General features: G+C 42.5%; 1 protein-coding gene across 2 annotated transcripts in view; it reads left to right on the top strand.

The window, feature by feature from the left end:
* The window catches only part of Wwtr1 (WW domain containing transcription regulator 1), a 119,814-nt gene that overhangs the window by 56,474 nt on the left and 40,373 nt on the right, over positions 1-22,967 (top strand). For both annotated transcript variants that reach the window (XM_021158158.2, XM_021158157.2), the window contains exon 3: positions 19,134-19,270. In XM_021158158.2, the coding sequence (XP_021013817.1) occupies positions 19,134-19,270 (137 nt within the window). The remainder of the gene's footprint in view (positions 1-19,133; positions 19,271-22,967) is intronic.

Here is a 22,967-nt window from a genome sequence, read left to right as displayed (position 1 = left end):
TTTTGCTATCCTAGGTTTTTTGTTATTCCAGATGAATTTGTAGATTGCTCTTTCTAATTTGTTGAAGAATTGAGTTGGAATTTTGATGGGGATTGCATTGAATCTGTAGATTGAAAGTGCCTTTTAATGATAGTGAACACTCTCACTGTAGTTTACTGTTAAGTGCTGGTCACTGAATCGTGAGGATTTTGTGTGCCATACATTTACTGTAGAAAAGCTCGTAGCCTACATTGTGCTAAAAAAGGCAGCATCTAGCAGCACATGGAATTGGAGGTTGATCTTCTAAGTCTCTAGACTGTGTAGTGGGGGAGGGGGGTCTTTGGTGCCTCTCCAGTGGGCTGAACTGCAGGGATCAATGGTAGCATGGTGGCTTCTGGTGTCTGGTGAAGTCACTGATCACTGCTGTGTCCTCTATATATTAGGTCGCGTGTATTCTGTGAATGGCGTCTGACCGATTGTGGTTAGCATGTCCGTGTGATTGTGCTGTGTCTCGAGTTTTCTGGGGGGCGTATAGAAATCAGTGGTGTGGGTTTTCAGTGTGGCATGTCCTAGTGACACTAGTGGAAAGTGACTTGCTAAAATAGAAAGTAAGATTGAACAGCTGGGTTGGTAGCTTGTTGCTTGCTTCCCACCAGTTGTCTCAACGGGACGGAGGAAGAGCCACCCAGAGTGTTTTCTAGCAGCTGTGACTTCAAACTAAGTGAAGTTTTGTTTGGATAGCACCCTAAGAATAGATGTAGGCTCTTGGTTTTAAAGTAAAGAGGAAGATTAAAAGTTTTCTGGATACAAATAGCTCACTTTTTAAAAACAACGCTTGTTTTCAAGCTATAAAGATGTTTCTATATGCATATTTATATATTTGTTGGTGGATAAACACACACACATATGTATATATATGAGCATGCAAATGTTACTCTCTCTCATGTTCTTGATGTCTGTTGCTCTGTCTAATCTGTGCTTGTTCTGCTTTGGGGGTGCTGGTATTGGGGGAGCTTTGAGCATAGCATCATGCTTTTGTTTGCCCAGGGACTCCTTTTCTTAGTGGGTGGGTGTTTTTTGTTTTATTTGTTTTGTTTTTGAGATATGGTTTCACGGTGTGGACTTCACTGGCCTATAGAACTCACTACGTATACCAAATTGACCTCAGACTTAACTGTAGTCTGCCTGTCCTTGCCTCCCAAGGGCTTTGTGTGCACCATCATGCCTAGCTTGCCTAGGGACTCTGGAAAGGAACAGCCTGTGGTTTTTAAATCCTTGTTAGGTGATTGTGAACATAACTATGTAATCTCTGAAACATTGTGACTGCTCAGAGAGTGATGCTCAAGAGAACCAACATGTCTGGGATAAATAGCATAAAAAGTATATTTTGGAGTTGAATCCCTCAACGTTGGAATTAAGATAGAGTCTTTCTATGTAGTTGAGCCCAGCCTCATCCTCATAGTACCCAGCTTCTCGAGCATCCAGGAGTGCTTCTAAGAATATATTTTAATAGGACATTAGTAAATAAATGTAAAGAAAATCATACTAGAATAAATTAAGAGATATTCGGAACTAAACCAATTTTTAAAAAAGCCTTTTACATCCTTAAAGATTTTTCTAAATTTTAGGGGTAACTATCTTTTAGTGATTTCTAAGCTACATGAAGAGAACCTTTATAGGTTGAGAATTGCTTTTTACAATCTCATAGAAAACCATATTTAAAATTTTCCTGTTCCAGGACTCAGAGACCTTCTGACTAGGCATCGTGGGTTACAACAAATGTTATACACATCCCCCCATATGTTTGTATTAATATTTATTATATGCATGAGCATCTACCACGAACCTCTTTTAAGAAAGAGCCATTTGGAATGACTTGAAATCCTTTCACAAAATAAAGTCAGTCTTTTTCTCTCTCATCCCTTCCTTTCTTCCTTCCTTTTTGTGTGTGATATGAGTGTATATGGTGCTTGCCTGTGACTGCGTGGATGTGTGCAATAGTGGGTGTGCACAAGGATGCCAGAGGAAAATGTTGGGTATCTTCCTCTTGTTCTTATTGCTACTGACTGAACAAGAACCTAGCCCATTTGGCTTGTCTTAGTCAGGGTTTCTATCCCTGCACAAACATCATGACCAAGAAGCAAGTTGGGGAGGAAAGGGTTTATTCAGCTTACACTTCCACATTGCTGTTCATCACTTAAGGAAGTCAGGACTGGAACTCAAGCAGGTCAGGAAGCAGGAGCTGAGCAGAGGCCATGGAGGGATGTTCTTTACTGGCTTGCCTCCCCTGGCTTGCTCAGCCTGCTCACTTATAGAACCCAAGACTACCAGCCCAGAGATGGTCCCACCCACAAGGGGCTCTCCCCCCTTGGTCACTAATTGAGAAAATGCCTTACAGTTGGATCTCATGGAGGCATTTCCTCAACTGAAGCTCCTTTCTCTGTGATAACTCCAGCCTGTGTCAAGTTGACACAAAACCAGCCAGTACAGCTAGGCTGGCTATTCAAAAAACTCTTGGGATCTGTCTTCACCAACTTCCCATGTTGGTGATACAGGCGTAGGAAGCTCTTTCTGACTTTTCCCATTGGTGCTGGGGATTCAAACTCAGGTCTTTCTACATTCACAGCAAGTGTTCTTACTGACCAAGCCAAGCCATCTCCTTAGCCCCCCCAATTGTTTCTTCCAATAGAACACTTTTTCTTCATTTTCTCTCTTCTTTTTCCCCAAAACAGGGTTTCTCTGTGTAGTCTTGGCTGTCCTGGAACTCACTCTGTAGACCACTGGCCACAAACTTAGAGCAATTCACCTGTCTCTGCCTGCTGTGGGCTAGGGTTAAAGGTGTGCACCACCACTGCCTGCTGAACCATTTTTTATTTTAGCATTAACTGTAAAACATATTTTGAATAAATGAATGTTAGATGTTATAAAATGGTTTAGAAACATTGGGACTTAACTGTATTGTTGTTTTTTAATTATGTAGGAAGTATTTATTTTAATGAAAATACTGGGGTGAGCAGAGACAGGTGGATTTGAGGCCAGCCTGGTCTACAGAGTTAGTTCTAGGACAGCTAAGTCTACACAAAGAAACCCCTGTCTCAGTGAGAAAAAGTGTTAGGTTTTAGTTAAGGAATTGCAGTCATGGTCAGTTACAAAGGCTTAACTTGAAATAAGACATCAACTGTATTTTGAACTTTTTTATTTTTTACTTTCACATTTGAACACTTATACTAACTGACTGGCAGCTTTGAGAGAAACACAGAGTGATGCTGGCATGTTGTAGGACCCAAACCGCTGAGCTACAGGAGGTGGGTGTTCAGCCCAGGGTGAGGCTGGATGCAGCACTGACTGCCCATACCCTCTTTTCCTTCCTTCCTAAAGAACCTCGCTAAGTGTAACCTCCCTGGGTTCACAAGGCAAGGGTTTTGCCTGCAAAAAGTCTTAGGTCAGCTTAGGAGAGTGGTTTGACTGTCTAATCTGTAGCACAGGGACTTAAGAGTTTCAGTCATTTAACTTCTCCCACGCTGGTTTCTGAGCCTTAAAAATGGAGCTTAATAAGCCTGTTACGTGGATCAAATTAATTTTTGAGACTTTAAAATAATACGATCATCATTATGACTGAAACATGAATCTGCGTTAGTTACTGTTATTATCACTGTTAATATCAGTACTGATTTCTTAACTCATTCACTCTGCAAATGTGTGTTAATTGTGTGGCTAGCATATATAAGATATAGTGCATTTTCACGGACCACGGTGTGTGGTACAGTTAATGGCTCAGTCAACCTGTTCACTGCATTGAACAAAATGCACTGATCATGGTGTGATTTGTTTGAGATGGTATTGTTTTATTCTCTAGTTGGAATAGAATAGTTTATTTCTTGGTAGAAATAAAGAAAAAAATCCTCCTGAGTGAATTTTATCAGTGTTTGTTGAAAAAGATGTTTTAGGTATGAATAATATTCCTTTGATACTTTTGAAAAACTTTTTATTTTTTATTTATTTATTTTTTAAAAGATAGGGTCTCATGTAGCCAAAGATAGCCTTGAACTCCTGATCCTCCTGTCTCTGATTCTCAGTTACTGAGATTCTAGCCATGTGCCACCGGATCTGGTATTATAGTTGATGCCGAGAGTAAAACGGTTTGTAGGACTATATTCATTCAACTTGTTCATTCATTCACTATTCATCCATTTAGTGCTTTATTCATTTATTCCGTTAGTAGTTTTTAATACCCACTGCATGTTAGGTCTTCTTCTGTGCTCTTAATCCATGGTTGGAACTGCTCAGAGATTGAGAGCCTTTACGATCTCCTTTAGTTTCAAGCCTAGTGGTGGTTGGCCAGTCCTTGGGAGTCAGAGGAAGAGGCTCCAGTGTTTAAAGCCAGCCTCCGCTACAATGGCATCCTGTCTCATAAAATCAAAAGGGGAAGGGCTCGTGGAAAGGAAAAGCCCCAGTGTATCCTGTAAAGAAAATACCACTTCCTTTATAGGCCCTGTGATCTGTATCCCTGCTCAGAGTTCCTCTCAAGTCAGTGGGAATTGTGTAAGGAATGTGAAGGCCGGATATGCCTCCTGGTCGGATGAGAAGGAGCCTGATGGCTAGTCATGAGACTAATTTTAAACTGTTATTTGTAGTGAGTATATAATTAACATGGAATTAATGGTCAGAGATAAGCAACCCGAGTAGGCTTCTTCCTTTAATAAAAGAAAAAGGGGGGAAAAAAGAGGAAAACACAGTTAAATATGCTGCATGCGTTCTCTTCCATGAGGGCAGTCGGAGGAGGGCCTGGAGAGGTGGTTCTTTATAAATAGAGTCTTGCTGCTCTTTCAGAAGACTGGAATTCAGTTCCCCGCACCCACCTTAGGCAGCTCACAGCATCTGTAAGGCCAGTCCTAGGGGATCCAATGCCCTCTTCTAGTAGGTACCAGGCATATACATGGTACACACATACACATACACACAAGCAAAACACCAACACACATAAAACATTTTTTTTTAAATTAAAAGTTGAATGATTTTTTTTTAATCCTAATATTTCTAGATAAAATGTGAGCTTCTTTTTCTTGGACCGGGCAGGTGTCAGTAAGAGCAGTCCTACAGTTGGTGGGCTCGAGGCTGGCAGGTGCTGGACGTAAGATGCCAGATTGTTCTGTGGAGTATAGACAGTGTATATAATGGTAGTCCCTGCCTGAGCTGCCCAAGGAGAGGGCCGCCCTTGTGTCTGCTGGTACCCCCTTCAGATTGCCCTTCTCACTCAAGCAGTTGCCGTAGGCAGCTGCAAGATGCTGCTTATAGACCTTGCCTAATTCTTTGAATCCCCTCTTGAGGCGAGTCTTCTCCCTTTTGTGACTTCCTGATTCCATGTACCTTCAGGCTGAGCAATAATGGAAGGGTCATCTGTATTGGATTTCCAGCTAGCAGTGAAGGAATTGGGGCACTGATAACTATTCTCCGTGGAATGATTTTAAAAAAAATTTTTTTTATTTTTTTAAGATTTTATGTGTTGCACTTGTGTATGTCTGAGCACCATGTGTGTGTCATCCCAGAGGCCAGCAGGGGGTACCTGATACCCTAGGACTGGAGTTACAGGTGGTTGGGAGCCATCTTGGAGGTGCTGGAAATTCAATCTGGGTCGTCTGCACACCTCCTTAACTACTAGCTATCTTTCCCACTCCATGGTTTGCTTAATTTTGAATTGTGTATGTACGCATGAATGCAGGCGCCCACATGGGTGGATCAAGGTCCCGGGCTCAGATCTCCTAAGGCCAGGGTTACTGGTAGTTGTAGCCATCTCATGTGGGTGTTGGGAAACAGACTCAGGTAGTCTGCAATAACAGTATGCTCTTTAAACTGCCAAACCATTTCTCTAGCCCCCTTGCTGTGAAATTAATTTTGTGAGGTTGAGGTTAGATAGCATACATTCAAATGTGGAAGACAGCATCATTTTTAAAGAAGAAAGTGAATTCTGTCTCGAGGGGAGGAAGTGAAGGTTATATTTTTTTTTTCAGGTTAAAAAAATATATAATGCTTTAATGAAGAAGATTCAAAGAAATCTAAAGCCTGCTTCCTCCTCATTCATATGTATCCTATTATCCAAAATGGGATTATGTTTCCTCAGCAATATATCATGGACATCCTTCTGTTAAAAATATATATATATATATATATATATATATATATATATATCTGTCATTTATAATAGCTGTTCAGGTCTTCATTGCCTGGACTGTACCATAATTTATTTATTGTATCAACATACATTTAACAGAGAAAGAAGACTGCAGTGTTTCTCTTTTTAGATGCGTTTGTGTACCTTTTGTCTGCATAACACTTCTGATGCCAGACTCGCTAGCATACCACCAGGGTATCCTATAATTTAACTCCATTCTGAGGGCATGTAGTCCAGAGGTAGGCCACTTAGTTAGCATGCATGAAGAGGTCTTGTATTTCATCCCCAGCATCACAATCTTCTAACAAACTTCTAAGTACGCAAACTTCTAACAGCATCTTGTTAGAGATAGTCACATCTTATGGGCTAAGGGCTCAGTCTCTAAGACTGTACTTCTCTTTCCAGATGCTGATGGAAAATGCTAGGCTTTTCCTCGTGCTTCTCAGACCGTTTGACTATTTTAGTTTGGCTGCTGTGGCTGTGATAAAACTCACTATGTAGACCAGCCTCATCCCAATGCTTTTCAAGATATGTGTAGGCAAGAACTTTGCTAAGCAGGCCTGCAGCAACCCAGGATCTAGCCCTAGGAATCGAGAGATGGACCTTTGTGAGAGTAAAACATTTTATTTATTTATTTATATTGTTTTTAGAGACAGGATTTCTCTGTATAGCTTTGGTTGACCTGGAACTCACTCTGTAGACCAGGCTGGCCTTGAACTCAGAAATCTACCTGCCTGTGCCTCCCAAGTGCTGGGATTAAAGGCATGTGCCACCACTGCCCGGGTAAAACGTTTTTCTTTAGCAAGAGAAGCTGTCATCAGAGCAAACAACTCATGAGATGGGAGTAAAAGTTTACTATCCAAATCTTCTGGTAGTGGACTAATAATGAGAATTTACAAAGAACTGTGAAATTTAAACATATACCAGTCAATACATGTGGTAATGGATGATTTTTTTAAACAATGTCTCTGTGTAGTCTTGGTTGTCTTGGGATTGACTACGTAGACCAGGCTGGCATCAAACTCACTGAGATGACTTTGCCTCTGTTTCCTGAGTGCTGGGATTAAAGGCGTCCACTACCCGCACTCAGCTTGGAATGACTAGAATGAATAGACAGTTCCCCAAAGATGAAATAGAAATGGATAATAAATATGTAAGAGTATGAAACACTACTGGAACCAGGGAAAAGCAAATTATATCTGCTTTAATCTTTACCACTTCACCTTACTCAAAATCTGACAGAGGCTAGAGAGAGGACTCGGTGTTTAAGGGCTCCTTTTCCTCTCGCAGGGGACCTGTGTAAAGAAAAACAAAACAAAACAAATATGAAACAGGATCCTGATATTTGCAGGAAAATAGATGTATCTGGAAAATAAATTAGGTACTGGGACCCAAATTTAGAATGGTGGAAGTCATGCTTTCTTTCTTATGCAGATTTTAGCTAATGTATATATAAATGGTGTAATTGTTGGCAAAAGACATGTGGAAAATGAGAGAAAAGACTGGTGAGGGGGAGATTATAGAGCTGTCGTTTCAGGTCTCAGACCCTCAGGTCTGAGGGTCAGGGAAGTGAGAGGGGAGAATACCTCAAGTGTACTTTGTTGGAAAATGCCATAATGATATGTAGCATCGAGTATACTAACTTAAAAATTAAAAAAAGAGAGAGAACTAATGACTCTCTTTGTTCTCTCCCTTCCTGGGTTCTCTGTTCATCCAGGGTATTTGTAGATTACCTTTTCTTGTTTCCTTTCCTCTGGTTCCCCCTCTCTCTCTACCCCCAGTCAGTTTATACCTGGCATAGTGTACGGTTTCTGTTCGATGAAATTCTCAAAACAGCACTGCATGCTAGATGCTCTTATGCCCTGTTGAAGGAAACCGAGGCTTGGAGAAGTGATAGTGGCCTCCTAATTAGTCAATGACAGAGGTGGAGTTCAGCGTCTCATTTTGCTACTTTCCACAGAAGATGTCAGGGTGTGTGTTATAAAACACTGTGGACTGCGTTGAAATTATGAAGCATGTGTTTGCCTGGGTGCATAAACCTCTGGGTTTTGCCCCTGGCACCCCTAAAGAACAGGAAACCTCACGGTGTGTACTTCAAGATCCTCGGTGGCATGATTCCTACCTCACTCACCATTTCAGTACCTTGCTTGGCATTTGTCTTTGACCCTTCTGGTTCCTTATTACAAAAAGGGGTTGTGGCTGTGAAAAACACTTTGAGTCTGTCTTCAGACTCTGGGTTCACGCCAGCCTTCTTGTTGTTGATTCATGTTGCTGTGCGCCTTGAAAACACGAACAGAAAGTGGGTCAGACAGCCCGAGCCTGTGGATCATCTTCCTAGAATTAAAGGAGAAAAGAAACCAAAAGCTAATACAAAGGGAGCAAATCTCCCCAAGTGAGGAGATGAGGAGCGTACTAACAAAAGAAATTGGGGTTTTGTTAAAAAAAAATCATTATTGGTGCAGATGTGCATCCAGAGGGCAGATGCTGACGCTTGCCAGGCTCCTGTGCCTCTGTACTGCTCATTGTACATAGGCAGTACAGAAAGGACATGGTTTGCTAAGGGGAAGATACAGAGGAGGTGGAGGTGTAGCTCTGCCGTGGCAAGCTACCTGCAAGCCAGTCATTAGGATAGTACTGGACTCCTGCCTCCTGCAGTGGACCTTTTCAGAGTATGCGCCCTTGGCTGAATGAAGCTCAGGTAGGCTAAGGGCTGCCACTCTTTCACTTGTCCTTCCTATCATAATACTAGAACATTAATCCTCCATTAATTCCCATTCTCCTGCCTGGAAGAAAATGGCTTTGTCCTCATTTTCTAGCCAAGTGACATTTACTTCATTTGGCCCAATTAGAGGGGAGAGAAAGAATGATAGCTGTCGCCCAACTTGGAGACATCTGATATTTGGAGTGATTTGAGAGCAACCAAGCATTGGGTCAGTGGATGCCCCACTTAAGAACAACTGGAAAAACAGCACGGAGAAACATGTGTCAGACACAGAGAGCCTGGAAAAACAATTTTCAAAGTTATTTAAGCATTTATCATAGTTTAGTGACTTTAAAACAAACTGAGCTGCTTTCCAGATGTCAGATGCAGGCATTGTGGTCGGTGTATCAAACAAGAAGCCTGGAGACAGAGTATTGATTCTGGACCATTTATAATTAAAAACAATAGCTCCTAGCCACCTACGATCTCTTTTTTTTTACTTCTACCAAATCCCCACCCTTGACTTACCAATCTTTTGAGGGCCCACACACTGTAGGCCCTTAGAACATCTATATTTAAGTGGTATGAGTTCAATATTCCACGCCTAGCAGATCTCAGCACATTTATTTGGAGAGTGCAGAATAGCTTCATTTGAAGCTAGGCCGTGGAAATAACACATATCCTACGGCTGGAAAGAACTGGCTGCATTGGACTTACCGAAAGATAATATGCTATGCACTAACCCTTAGTAGATTGTACGTTTAAAGAATTTTCATGGTAATTTCCACTATACTCAGTGGACATTTACACTATATTTTGCAGTATATGTGCAAAACTTTATTTTGGTGGTGGGGTGGGGGTGGGGGTGGGGGGAGGGGTGGGGACAGAGTTCAGGGCTGTGTGTGTTTTACCTCCAGCACCAAAACTGATTTTACAGTTGGATCCCTGCAGAAATAGCACCACTGTAAACATTCATTAAATGAGTGAAGGGATGAAAATACTCCATTTCCTATGATAACGAACCCCATCTTTTCTACACTTCCCCCTTTCATTGCGTGTTTCTGTCATTGAGAAAATACCAAGTGTATATTTTGAAACTGTCATTTAGAAAATCAGAAAGTGGAGGGAGCGAAACAAACGTCTACACTCCGCTTGAGTTCCGACAGTAGAGCCTAACAGGACCTTTCGCATCTTTAATAGTATTATTAATCCCAATGTAAGAAAAGAGGGAAAATGCTGGGTGTTTATAGTGAGGTTGTTTACGTAGCCAAGCTTCTTCCATGGGCTTCTTGGCTTGAGTCGAACAGACAAAAACAGCCAGGCCTTTCCTCTTGTGTTCTTAGTGGGTTGTGAAAAATGCAGTTAAGCAAGAATTTGGCACTGCTTGCAGAGGCAAAGTGATATTTGCTTGTCCTGGATGATGCTGGTGATGGTCTGGCTCTACACTGTGGCTGGACCTCTTCCCCTATAAAGACAGTTCTATGAGTCACACTGCTGGGCTAGATTGATGAACCATTTTACAAAGTGGTTTTGTCTGCGAAATGGTACATTCATAGTCTTTCTTTCTTTCCTGTCCTGAGCACAAAACACTGGTAACTAAACCCTTTTAGGAGCTACAGATAGTAAGATATGGTCCCAAACTGGCTCTCACTGTTTTTCTGTGCTGAGGGCCACCCTGATTCCCTTCTGCCTCGACTGAGTAGGTTCAGAGGGAAGAAATAAGAGGGAAGCTCAAGTAAAACTCAGTAGAAAAGATCTGAGGTAGACAGATCACCACAGCTGGCTCCAGTGCAAGGCCTGTTCACACCGATGCTGCTAACTTAAGTGGCTTCTTGGCAAGGCTAGGGTGGAAGTCAAGGATTAGAGCCGAGGCTGTTAAAAATACAGTCCCTCCCATTCATTTAGAATTCTAGAAAACTCCAAGACTGGAAGCTTGCACCGAGGTAATGCTGATATCTTTTTTTTTTTAAATTAATTTATTTATTTCATGTATGTGAGTACATTATTGCTAACTTCAGACACACCAGAAGAGGGCATCAGATCCCATTGCAGATGGTTGTGAGCCACCACGTGGTTGCTGGGAATTAAACTCAGGACCTCTGGAAGAGCAGTCAGCGAGTGCTCTTAACCACTGAACCGTCTCTCCAGCCATTGATATCATCTTTTATCTGAAACATCTCTCTCTCTCTCTCTCTTTTTTGGTTTTTCGAGACAGGGTTTCTCTGTATAGCCCTGCCTGTCCTGAAACTCACTCTGTAGACCAGGCTGGCCTCGAACTCAGAAATCTGCTTGCCTCTGCCTCCCAAGTGCTGGGATTAAAGGTGTGGTCCACCACTGCCCGGTTTATCTGACATCATAAAGATCCTGTATCTGGGTGTGAGCTGGCACTTGGGTGACATATACCGCAGTGATACCAGTATGAGCTGTTGCAGTGAAAATTGGGCTGGAACTTTTGAACCACAAATTCCCTGTGGTTTCAGAATCAGAGCACTCTCAGATTTCTGTTGTGGGAACAGTCACCTTTATTGTATGTCTCATGTGAGTTTTTTTTATAGTGTTGGGGTTTAGATGTTGACTGTTTTGATGACAGATATGTCAACTGTGCACATTTGTAGTTGGACTCTTTGTCTCCAGGTGTCTTTTATCCCAGGTTAGCAAGCGTGGAGTCATAGGTGTTTTGGCAGATTAGAAGAAGTGTGTAAGTTCTTGATAGTTTGTGAAAGCTACTCTGGGGCAAAGGGTTGGTTGGAGTGAAAGCTAAAAGGGTGAACTTAGAAGGGAGACTGCTCACCTTAGCAATAATTGTAAAGCATAAGTTGCGCATCTGTTCATCCCGGGTGGCAGCAATGCTTCATTTCTGATTGTCAGTGTGTCTAACCTCAAAAGCAAGCTCTCCCCCCACCTCTCACCCCCCATCAACGAAGTAGCTAATGCAGGAAGCAGAGGGTAGGCCTCTGATTGATGAGCTGTGGAGCTGAGTTGAGCATCCACGCTAGGTACTATTGGCTTCTGCTGTGGGGTCCCACTGTCATCACTTTCTATGGCATTCTGCTTTTAGGTGGTATCAGTGTGTGCTTGGGCCTGGGAGGATTGTTCTTATTACTTTTTTTTTTTTTTTTGATTTATTTATGAGTACACTGCAGCTGTCTTTAAACATACCAGAAGAGGATATCAGATCCTGTTACAGATGGTTGTGAAGCCACTGTGTGGTTGCTGGGATTTGAACTCAGGATCTCTGAAAGAGCAGTCAATGCTCTTTTTTTTTAATTTTTAATATTTTTTATTACATATTTTCCTCAATTACATTTCCAATGCTATCCCAAAAGTCCCCCATAGCGCCCCCCACTTCCCTACCCACCCATTCCCATACTTTTGGCCCTGGCATTCCCCTATATTGGGGCATATAAAGTTTGCAAGTCCAATGGGCCTCTCTTTCCAGTGATGGCCGACTAGGCCATCTTTCGATACATATGCAGCTAGAGACAAGAGCTCCGGGGTACTGGTTAGTTCATCATGTTGTTCCAACAATAGGGTTGCAGATCCCTTTAGCTCCTTGGGTACTTTCTCTAGCTTCTCCATTGGGAGCCCTGTGATCCATCCAATAGCTGACAGTCAATGCTCTTAACTACTGAGCCATCTCTCTAACACCCTCCACCCCACCCAGAGAATTATCAAAGGTCACAGGCCACCACCTTTTTCTTATGGTTTAAGATAAAATCTTTGGTATCAGTTAGCAGACCTAAATGTCATAGGCCAGAAAACAAAATAAAACAAAAGAGATAACTCAGGAAGTGCCAGCACAGAGTAAAAAATAGGGAATGCTATGCTGTTTCCGGAGTCTTGACATTGAAGTAAGACTGCTTCTTCAGAGTACTGAATTAGATTAGAATATGGGTAATGTTTGTCTCTGAAAATATTGGAGATTTGTGTTGTAATTAGGTACAGTCTTCGGAATTTCAGTCTGGGACAAGCCTTGCTATCTGCTCCAGGATTAACACTGGCATAGAGTTTGTTGTCTGCTTATAATGGGTCTAATTTACTTGGCAAACCCTGTCTGAGAATTTATCAGCCTCATTCAAGTGCATTTAGGTTTTCCTTTTTACCATGTACCAAGACTGAGTCTACTTGTGTCAATTCACAAAAAAGCAGCTTGCAAGGGTATTTCATTTAGCACTGTTTAATGTGCCTTTAACCCCAGCACTTGGAGGCAGAGGCAGGAGGATTTCTGAGTTCAAGGCCAGCCTGGTCTACAGAGTGAGTTCCAGGACAGCCAGGGCTACACAGAGAAACCCTGTCTTGAAAAAACAAAAAACAAAAAACAAACAAACAAACAAACAAAAAAAGAGCTGAGATGACACCTCCAGGCTGTTAACACACACATTTGTTATAGTATTAAGAGAGTGGTAATCTGGACCTGTGAATCAAGTTTATCTATATCTAAATTGGATTTATAATGTCACGGGGATTGCAAGATTAAAAAACAAAACAAAACAAAAAACCCAACCCTTTTGTATGCCATGCAGTTTGTTCCATGGTCATTAGAAAAGTTTACATTTCATTGGAAGAGAAATAATTCTACTCCCCAAAATAAGAGTGAGTCAAGGAAGAGGTCAAAGAGGAACTTCATCAAAATAACATTACGATGGACTTGCTCCTTAGTGTGCCTTATTGTTCCTGTCTCATGGGTACCGTTATCTTTATGACCTGCTAGGTTGTGGTGGGTAAAGGGGCAGGGGGAAGGCTTTTATGTCCTGATGATTGGAGCACTCATCCTGACTGTAGTGTGAAACTCTGATATATCAAAGAAAGAAGGGCAAAGGCATAGGGCAGTAAAAAGATAAGGGCACTTATAATCATTTCCATTTTTATACCTTTATATGCTTCCAGCATATAAAACATATTATACATTATTCCTCTACCTCAAAAATTCTTTGTCATGTGGCTTTCTTCCATAAACTGAAGTATACTAGGTCAAGGATTGGCAAGTGAATTCTTCCAAAAACACCAGACCATTTATCTGCTGGGCACTGAGAAGCTGGTAGATTCTATTTTTACAGATTCGGGTTTATCTTGGCTTTTAATGCTTCTAGATGTATATGTTGTATATGTATAAAATGCTTCTCATTTTTTATTCCTGGCTAGAGCACTGTGCATCATGCATAGTAGGTGCATAGACTTTGGTTGCTGGGTCAACTTTGTTAGCCTTGAACTTGAAGCAGGAGATGCCTGACAGTAATAAGTGAACTTGGGAGTCCTGGTCATGAATCATGAAACCTGTAAGTGATTGTTGATACTCTAGGATGCTTAGAACAGACCGGCTTTCCTTGCATGTGTTTTTGCTTAGCATATTTACTATAGGGGCTTTGCTTGCATGTCTTGCATCTCTTTGGCTATGGATGCCAAGTTTGGGGTGGGTTATTCAGTTAGGTGACATAGGGTCTGTGCTAGTATTAAAGTTCAGGTTCCCAGGGTATGTTGTGATTTCAAGATTGTGATCTTTTAGCATTGTAAAGAGTCTGTAGTAGGTTACAGGGGTAGTAGTGGCTCTGGAGAGCCCTGAATGTGTGTGTGTGTGTGTGTGTATGTGTGTGTTTGGAGAGCTATTCCCAGGAATGACTTAGATTCCATATGGACTTGGGATAGAACGAATCTAGCTGGGAGAGGAGAGGAGAAGGAGAAAAGGAAAGGAAAGCCAGCAAGACCGAGGGCACGCATGGCCTTTCTCATCTGGAAGAAAAGTAATATGTAGGACAAAGCAGTAGGTGAGGAGAAAACCAGACAGTGCCCCCAGGCTCATGGGCAGGGCCAGGCTTGGAAGTAAGGGGTAACCTGAGGGCAAGAGTGCTTCCTCTCTTTATTGTAGTTAATCTTTACCCACAGACTTTATCTCATAATTAGAATCGTTTTGTATTAATCCACGGGGAAAGAGAATTTGACACATCGGTTTCCCAGTAGCCATCCTTTCCAGTCCAGAATCTTTCCAAAGGCACGCTGGCCTTCTCTGTCTGCTGGCAAACCCCAGGTCCCTGGATCTGCTCCTGCTCATTGGTGACTAGCCAGTTCTGGAGCCAAGTCCTGCTGGGGTTTGAAGTCTACTACAGGTTTGTCTTTCCAAGGAAGGAGAACAGCCACTCCTTCCTTATTTGTTGTGGGCGCTTTTCCCACCACATGCTATTCGAGGCCCGTCACGGGAAGCCTTTGTAGGGATTTTGTTTTTTAAGTCTATGGAAAAGTTTGTGATTGTCAAGAAAAGCTTCCCTTCCTCTTAGGAACTGCTATTCTTTGTAAACTACATGGGGCCAATAAAATGGTTCCATTTACTCCCAATCTTTTAAGACTGCATGAAGATATAGGGGGAGGGAGGAGTGTAATTTTTCTTTTCTTTTCATTTATGTATTTTATGTTGTTATTGCCTTATTTGTTTGAGACAAGGTTTGTAGCTTTGGCTGACCTTGAATTTAGAGAGATTAGCCTGACTCTGCCGGGAGTGTTGGGACTAAAGGCATATGCCACCACACCTGGCTTCAAGCTTATAGCTGAAGACCAAATTCTTTGCCTATGCTATAAGGATTTCTAAATTCTTTCAAAATGAAGTATCTTCAGTCATCCCTATTTTTTATATCTTTATTGTCTTTATGTGCTTCAAAGAACTTATATTCTTTTGGGAAAGAAATAGGACTGTTCTTCAGACTAAGAGGGAGTGAAGGGAGTTTGGGTTAGAAGGAGCTTCATCAAAGGGGGAAGACAGCTGACGCGTAAGTCTACAGTTTATCTTCATTAGTGGCTGTCAGGTAACCTACATATTTGTGCATTAATTTTCCTTTGTTCTTGTATGTGTGCGTCTTCATGAGTATTTTAGCCTTTGTTAATTATAAAATCATCTCACAGTCACAAAACCATGTACATAGGAATACACAACAAAACAAAATCAACCCCCCCCACTAATGAGCCCGTTATTTGCTTATGTCATCATCATACACAGTTCCCCCAACCCCTTTACAGTTGGAAATAGCATGTATTTATAGAGTATATAGAACATAGGGAGACATAGGATATAACAATATATAGATGTGTTGGTGTTAATTTCCACAAGAGATTATACTTTTTAAATAGAAGACCTTTTCTTAAAGTAGACACAACAGGAGAATAAAGCCAGGAAGGAGGTGGGAGTAGAAAGGAAGTGGGATTAATCTAGTTAAACTCTCCGGCTTGGCACACAGCGTGGTCACACTGAGAAACAGGAGAAGGGAAGTGACTCAGTCATATTAATAGAGGCAGCCAGGATGAGACAGGGAATAGCATCTTTTGGGGCTGGGAGCTGGGTGAGGGGAGCCAACGCTGAAGGCTCTAAATCACTTAAATGATAGGAGAAGTTAGTTTTCAAATTAAGTCTTGAACACTGTGGTTAGCCTTGTGACCAATATAGTCTTCCTTGAGTTTTTGCATTTAGACTGGGAGAAATCACATAAGCCAGAGACAGGTATCCAACCTTTTGACAATGTGACAAGATATGGTTTACAAAGGCATTGTCTCCGTTCATAGCCAATTTAAGAGTTTTTGTGGGTAGTTTTCATTGCTGTGTGCGAATTCGAGAAGACCACTGGACTTCCTAACCCTTGCACAGCAGCCTCGCTGATAGCAGCTTAGCTATCAGGCTTCTCAGTAAAGCTGCTCTTTTATTGGAGGCTTGGAGAAGACACTGAAAGGCACAATTAGCAGATCTGGGAACAAAACTCTTCAAAAAGGTGATGGCTGGTTGTAGATTTGGAAGGGTGGGCTTCCTTCAGAGTTTACCAAAACACTGTGTGAGTCCCAGGTCCTTCAGCCTTAGGTGAGTCCTTTATCTTTGGGCCAGATCCATCTGGATGAGGTGGGAGTGTCCACACCAGAGGCTTTACCCTCCTTGCAAAGGAATGGGAGCTGAAAAGCATCAACTACCACTTCATATGCCGGCTTTGCCCAGGACGCTCTAGGTCCCACTATATTCACAAGCCAGTACCTGCTTGTTTAGAAGGGAAGAGAGGAGGCTCAGTGTTTGTTTCCAGTTGCTGTGATAATCCTTCAACTTTAACCCTATGCCTGATGTCAGCAGTGACCTATCTCTATCAACAAACCCTGTATACTGATATATCTCACTCTCTGGGGGAGACTTGGGGTCCTTATGATGGTTCTCAAGATAGTATCAGTATTCATGATGCTGGCATCGTAGAACGGCTCACAGAGAAAGGTCTATGGTACCAGAACAGAAAATATTTATGTAGGACAAGTGTACCTTAGAAGTGTAAGTGTAAGTGTGTGTGTGTGTGTGTGTGTGTGTGTGTGTGAGAGAGAGAGAGAGAGAGAGAGAGAGAGAGATGTACATTTGTTGCATGAGAACACGCCTTAGTCGGAGAGCCACTACCTCAGGTGTTCTGAGTTTTAGACTGTTTTATTTAGACTGGCTTTTGTTATTTGCTGCTGCACAGGCCACTTTAGCCACATTCCAGGGATTCTTCTCTCACTACTTTCCATCTTGCCTCTGGAGCACTGTGGTTATAGACAATGGCCAGCAGCATTGTGGTTATAGACATATACCACAATGGCCAGATTTGCATGGGCTCTGAGGCTTTGAGGTCCTCTTGTGTATGTGCTGAGCATTTTCAACCAATAGCCTGAAACAAGTTTTTGATAGGACTGACCCTGTAAGAACAATCATTAACTCTCTTAGCTTTAATCACTTTGCTAAAGGGAATTTACTTTATTTTGATATTTAGTTCAGTGATGTCAACTATTTATCATTTGTGTCAGTTCCTTATTTTGAAGGCTTGTGACAAAGAACCTGGGGCTGAGTTTCCTCATATCCAAAGGCTGACTAAAAGATTTTATTCAAGTCTTAAAACAGAATTAGGTTGTCAAACTGAAGATCTAACAAAGGACATATTCATATTCTCTCTTTCTCTCTGATTAGGGATATGGGTTCTCTTTAGCATTTTGCTTTTTACAACATAACTTTGTATTATTATTCTAGCTTGCTGCTTACTTTTTTTTTGAAGATTGAGCTGGCCACTGCATTTGACATTCAGTCATCAAAGTTAACCCTGATCACACCTCCCTTTCCGTATGTCCAGCACAGAGCTATGTTTGTGCTCAGCCCCTGGTTTATGGTTTATTTATTTATTTTTTTTAGAATTATATTCAATAAGAAACTCTTAGAAGGGCATCCATGTCTTCACTCTTGGCAATGGAAGAGTTCCCCATGCTAACACATCCCAGTCTTGGGAGAAGCATTTAACTGTGAGGAAAGAAAAAACAAAACAAAATAAAGAAGAAGGAAAGAAAGAAGAAAAGAAGGAAAGAAGAAAGAGATAGAAAACCCAAACAAATGCAACTTTCCAGAAAGAAAATTTCTAGACCTAGCATAAACAGGGAGAGTGTATTGTGGGCACTAAAGATAAGAATACCTTTGTTATTTGAAATTCAGATGTGGTTAACAGAAAGAGCAGCCACATTCTTTTGGTTTTTAGAGACAGGCTTTCTCTGTGTAGCCCTGGCTGTCCTGGAACTCACTTTGTAGACCAGGCTGGCCTTGAACTCAGAAATCCTCCTGCCTCTGTCTCCCGAGTGCTGGGATTAAAGGCGTGGACCACCACCATCCAGCTGAGCAGCCACATTCCTTTTGTGTTTTAGGAAGAGTGTAAGTAGGGCTTGTCAGGAAGATGCAAACCTGGTTGTAAGACCAGAACAAAGGGATAATATTTAGTTTTGATTATCATAGCTTGCTGTCTTTAATGGATATAGAAAGATCTCTGATTCCATTTATAAAAAGCAAAGTAAGGGCACTGTATGAATTTACTCATGTTTAAAGTCCACCCACCCAACCCACCCACCCACCCGCCCACCTCCACAACACTGAAGATTGATCGTGATGGAGTGGGACAGGTCTGTAAAGCAGTAAGAATGATCTGTGGTGTGGTTTGGGAGCAGAGTATGGGGTCAGCTTTTGGAGGGCAGCTCTCCAGTGGTATCTGTGAGGGGATGGGGTGGGGGTGAGGAAGCAGCCCAGGTGCTGATGTGTGTGTATGAGTTACTTGGGTTAAGCCATCTGCAGTGTTTGTCATGGCTCAACCAGAATGCAGGGCCAGATGGGCTAGGGAAGTCCCTGGGTAGAACCAAAAGCCGTTAGTTCATCAGCCACTTGTAAGCTGACCCAAGGGGAAGACCCAGTGTCACTGGGATACTGTTACTGGTGATGCCGATGACTATACTGACGATTGAACAAGAAACTAATTGTTTTCCTTCCTTTAGTCACATAGAGAAAATCACCACATGGCAAGACCCCAGGAAGGTGATGAATCAGCCTCTGAATCATGTGAACCTCCACCCCTCCATCACTTCCACATCGGTGCCACAGAGGTCCATGGCAGTGTCCCAGCCGAATCTCGGTAAGCCCCAACCTCTGAAGGCCCAGCTGAAGAAGGAGTCTGAATGGAGTTAAGAATATGAGCACTTCTAGTTATGACTAGGAGAAGGGGATTGGTTGATGGTAGATATGAGGGAGGAGGGTTCACCCAGAGGCATCTGGAAGCATTTAGACTAAACCTGGCCGTGAGTGGAGGGAGAATGGGAGAGGGGCTAGGACTTAGAGGCCAAGAGAGGAGCCGAGGACCAAAAGGCCAAGAGCTAGCCAGCTAAGAGCCAAGAGTGGAGGACCTAGAGAGCACTGGCCTAGATGGCCGTGGTTATATAGGAAAGAGAAGCTGGGGGAAGGGAAGGGAAAGGAAGCCCAGCCCCTGGGCTAGCAGGTTTAGGGAGCAGGATGGGAGGGGCCACAGGTACTGAGCAAGGCTTGTCCTGGATTTCTTTGGGACCTGACAGAGTCTACCCAGTGGATTTGGGGGTTCAGAATCAGCTCTGCTTGCCCTGTATCTCTTCACGTACCAGAGAGTTTTCTCAGAGTTACATCTTTCAGTTTTTGCTGCATAATTTGTGACACTGGCTTTCAGTATACTGCTGACGTTCTCTTTATTTCCTTGGCCTCATGTCTTCATTCAGACCAAGCAAGGCAAAGGAGGGCATATACTGTCTTCCTGTAACTTGGTTCCTGAAGAGTACACACGTGAGCCTGCCCGCAGGCAAGGTGCTTGGATACCTTTTCTCTTACAACACCATGACGTAGCAGTATTCTGTGTTAGACAGATGAAGAAACTTTCTGAGTCACAGCCTGTAGACAGCAGAGCCAGAGCTTGAATCTCAGTTGTGCTGGCTTTAGTATCAGGCACTCGCTATATAAAATGCAGGTAGCTTTTTCCCATTCAGTATATATTTACTGAATATATACTGTGTTTCAGTCTGGTTTTTAGAATTGGGAGTATTTTCTGCTCCTTGACTTCATTTTAACAACAGTAAGGTAATGTCCACTGTAGATGTGCAGAGCTGAGTAAACGCTCTCTCTTCAGGGACAGGAGAGTTCAGGGACAGAAGAGGTCAGGGCCAGGAGAGGTCAGGAACAGGAGAGGTCAGGGACAGGAGAAGTCAGCAGTTTTTGGTGTCACTCCCCTCCATCCCCCTGAAGGGGGCAAAAATATGAGGTTCGATTAAAGGTTTTTATAAAAGATGCTGCTGTTTTCTGATGATGCTTTCAACTTCTGCTTAGATATCCAAATGCTGCTTTACCTACCAAGCAGTTAGTTTTAGGGGAGTAAAAGGAATCTCTTCCTGGATCTTCAGGAATAAACTAGATAAAAATGGAAGAAGCATTGTTCCTGGGCTCTTTTCTTACCCTGTGCTTTGCCAAAGTGAGTGCAACCTTAAGTTGACTTGAGTCTTCCAGGAACTCTGAACCTACTGGTCTAAAGCTTGCACACATCCCTTATATCCTCAAGCAGCTGACCCCGATGGCAAACAAAGGTGGATTGCCCTCATCCTGTAACCAGCAGTCATAAACCAAAGCTTCCCACGTGTTCCAAATCGATGAAGTGTATGAGAAACAAGTGTGGGGATAATAAAGAAATGCCAAATTAGATTGTCTGCAGACTAGTTGTATCATTCAGCTTTCATCTGTGTGTGTGTTTTCGCGCATGCTCCCACACTTTTGGACACCAAATTCGAGGCATTGTGCATGCTAAACACTTGCTCTGCCACTGTAGGTCTATCCTCAGCTCTTGACCTTCACTTTAAAATCAGCTATCTTTGGGAAATGTCTTTCATGAGCATGGTATTTTAAATTCTAACACTTGGAGCTTTGGATATTTCTCAGGAGAAGCCGAGGCATCCCTAGAACTCATGTGGGAAAGCTGGTTCCTTGCAACCTCAGTGCTAGGCACAGGGAGCCAGGCACCAGCCCAGCCTACTTGGCCAGTTGTAGACTAGCAAGAGACCCCCTTTCGAAGAAAAGGTTCACATTGCCTGAATAGCAGCACCCTTTTGTCCTGGTATCTTGGGGTCCCAGGGAACCGTTATGCATCTGTCTGGACTCCAGGGAATGAAGTGTAAGTGGGTGGGTGAGTTCTGCTAGACCTTGGTCAATGGCGAAACAGCCTTCTCCAAGATGGTTTTCGGTGAAACAGTGTTCTTTTATTGAAAGTAACAAGGCTATATAAACCTTGGGGAGAGGTTAGGGGTTTTTGAGGTGAGTGTACATCACTGGCTGGTGCCGAAATGCAGGAAAGGCATGAAGAGGAATTCCAGGTGCTGGATAGACATGTCCTTATTGTGAGAGAGTAAGTTAAACCTATAATTTGGCCAACAGGTTACTTGACTATCTCAAGGATGGGAGAGGTGTTGGGGTCGTACAGAATATGTGCTACAGGACGTGCGGGCCCAGAGCAAAGAGGAAACAGTCCTACTCCTGCCTGTCTTGGGACAAGGTTTTCAGGGGTTGGAAACATTTGGCGCTCTGGAGTGCCCTGGATTGACTTTTGCAATAGCACAGCTTTCGGGGGGTTAGGGGGGGCACCCATAGCACTATGATTGTGCTCTGTCTTCCCTGTATACATACACACTTGCAAAGAAATACATATGCACAGAAACATATATACAGATGAACTCACCCACAGATACACACACACACACACACACCCCAGAGAAGTATTCAGAAACTTCCTCCAGTTGCTATTTCTTCAGACCTTCAATGTGCTTCCTAGAGCCATACAGTGTTTCTAGTCATGTATGTATGTATGGATGTGTATGTGTGTGTATGCAAACACTTGCTTATTATACCCACTGTTCTGTATCTTTATAGAAAACGTCTATATCTATATCTATCTATCTATCTATGTGTGTGTGTGTGGGTGTGTGAGTGTGTGTGTACACACACACATGGACAGAATTGCTTAGTATTGTAGCACATTAATGTGCTATATTCATTTAATTTAGCTAGCTCCCATCTGGTAGAAATTTAGGTTGTTGGTATATTCCTGATATAGCTGATGTGAAATGGCTTGGCTATGCCTTTTTAATCAGTTCTTCATATTTTTAAAAGTTGTATAAGCTATGCTGACTTAGTAAGTAAAGGTACTTGCTCCCAAGCTTGGTGACCTGAGATTACGGCCCAGAACCCAGAGAATGGACAGAGAGCACTCATTTCTATACCCTGTCCTCTGACCTCCACATATGCATCATGACATTTAAACATACCATATACAGAATAAATAAATAACTACAAAAATTGCAGAAAATATAAAAGCAAGAAGTGGAATAAATAAGAGAGTTTGAGTGATAAGAGGTCGTGGCACTGAAGGCACGTGTGAATCAGTCTGTGCACATGTGCATGGGAACACACTGGAAGCCCATTTGTGCTAGCAGGGTTTACCTACAGAAACTGATCTAAATATTTTGAAACACATTTACTTGCTGCTGCATAAAATTCTTTACTTTGTGGATTTTTAGTTAAAGTAGGAGAGTGGTTGTCTATATTTTGTTTGTTTGTTTGCTTGTTTATGATACTAGGGATTGGACCCTGAGTCTTTCTTGCTAGGCATGTACTACTCCTGAGCCTTGCCTGCCTGCCTGCCTGCCTGCCTGCCTGCCTGCCTGCCTGCCTGCCTGCCTGCCTTCCTTCCTTCCTTCCTTCCTTCCTTCCTTCCTTCCTTCCTTCCTTCCTTCCTTCCTTCCTCCCTTCCTCCCTTCCTCTGTCCTTCC

The sequence above is a fragment of the Mus caroli genome, chromosome 3 (genome assembly GCF_900094665.2).
Source record: "Mus caroli chromosome 3, CAROLI_EIJ_v1.1, whole genome shotgun sequence".
Taxonomy (NCBI): Eukaryota; Metazoa; Chordata; class Mammalia; order Rodentia; family Muridae; genus Mus; species Mus caroli.
This window is presented reverse-complemented; position numbering and strand designations above follow the sequence as displayed.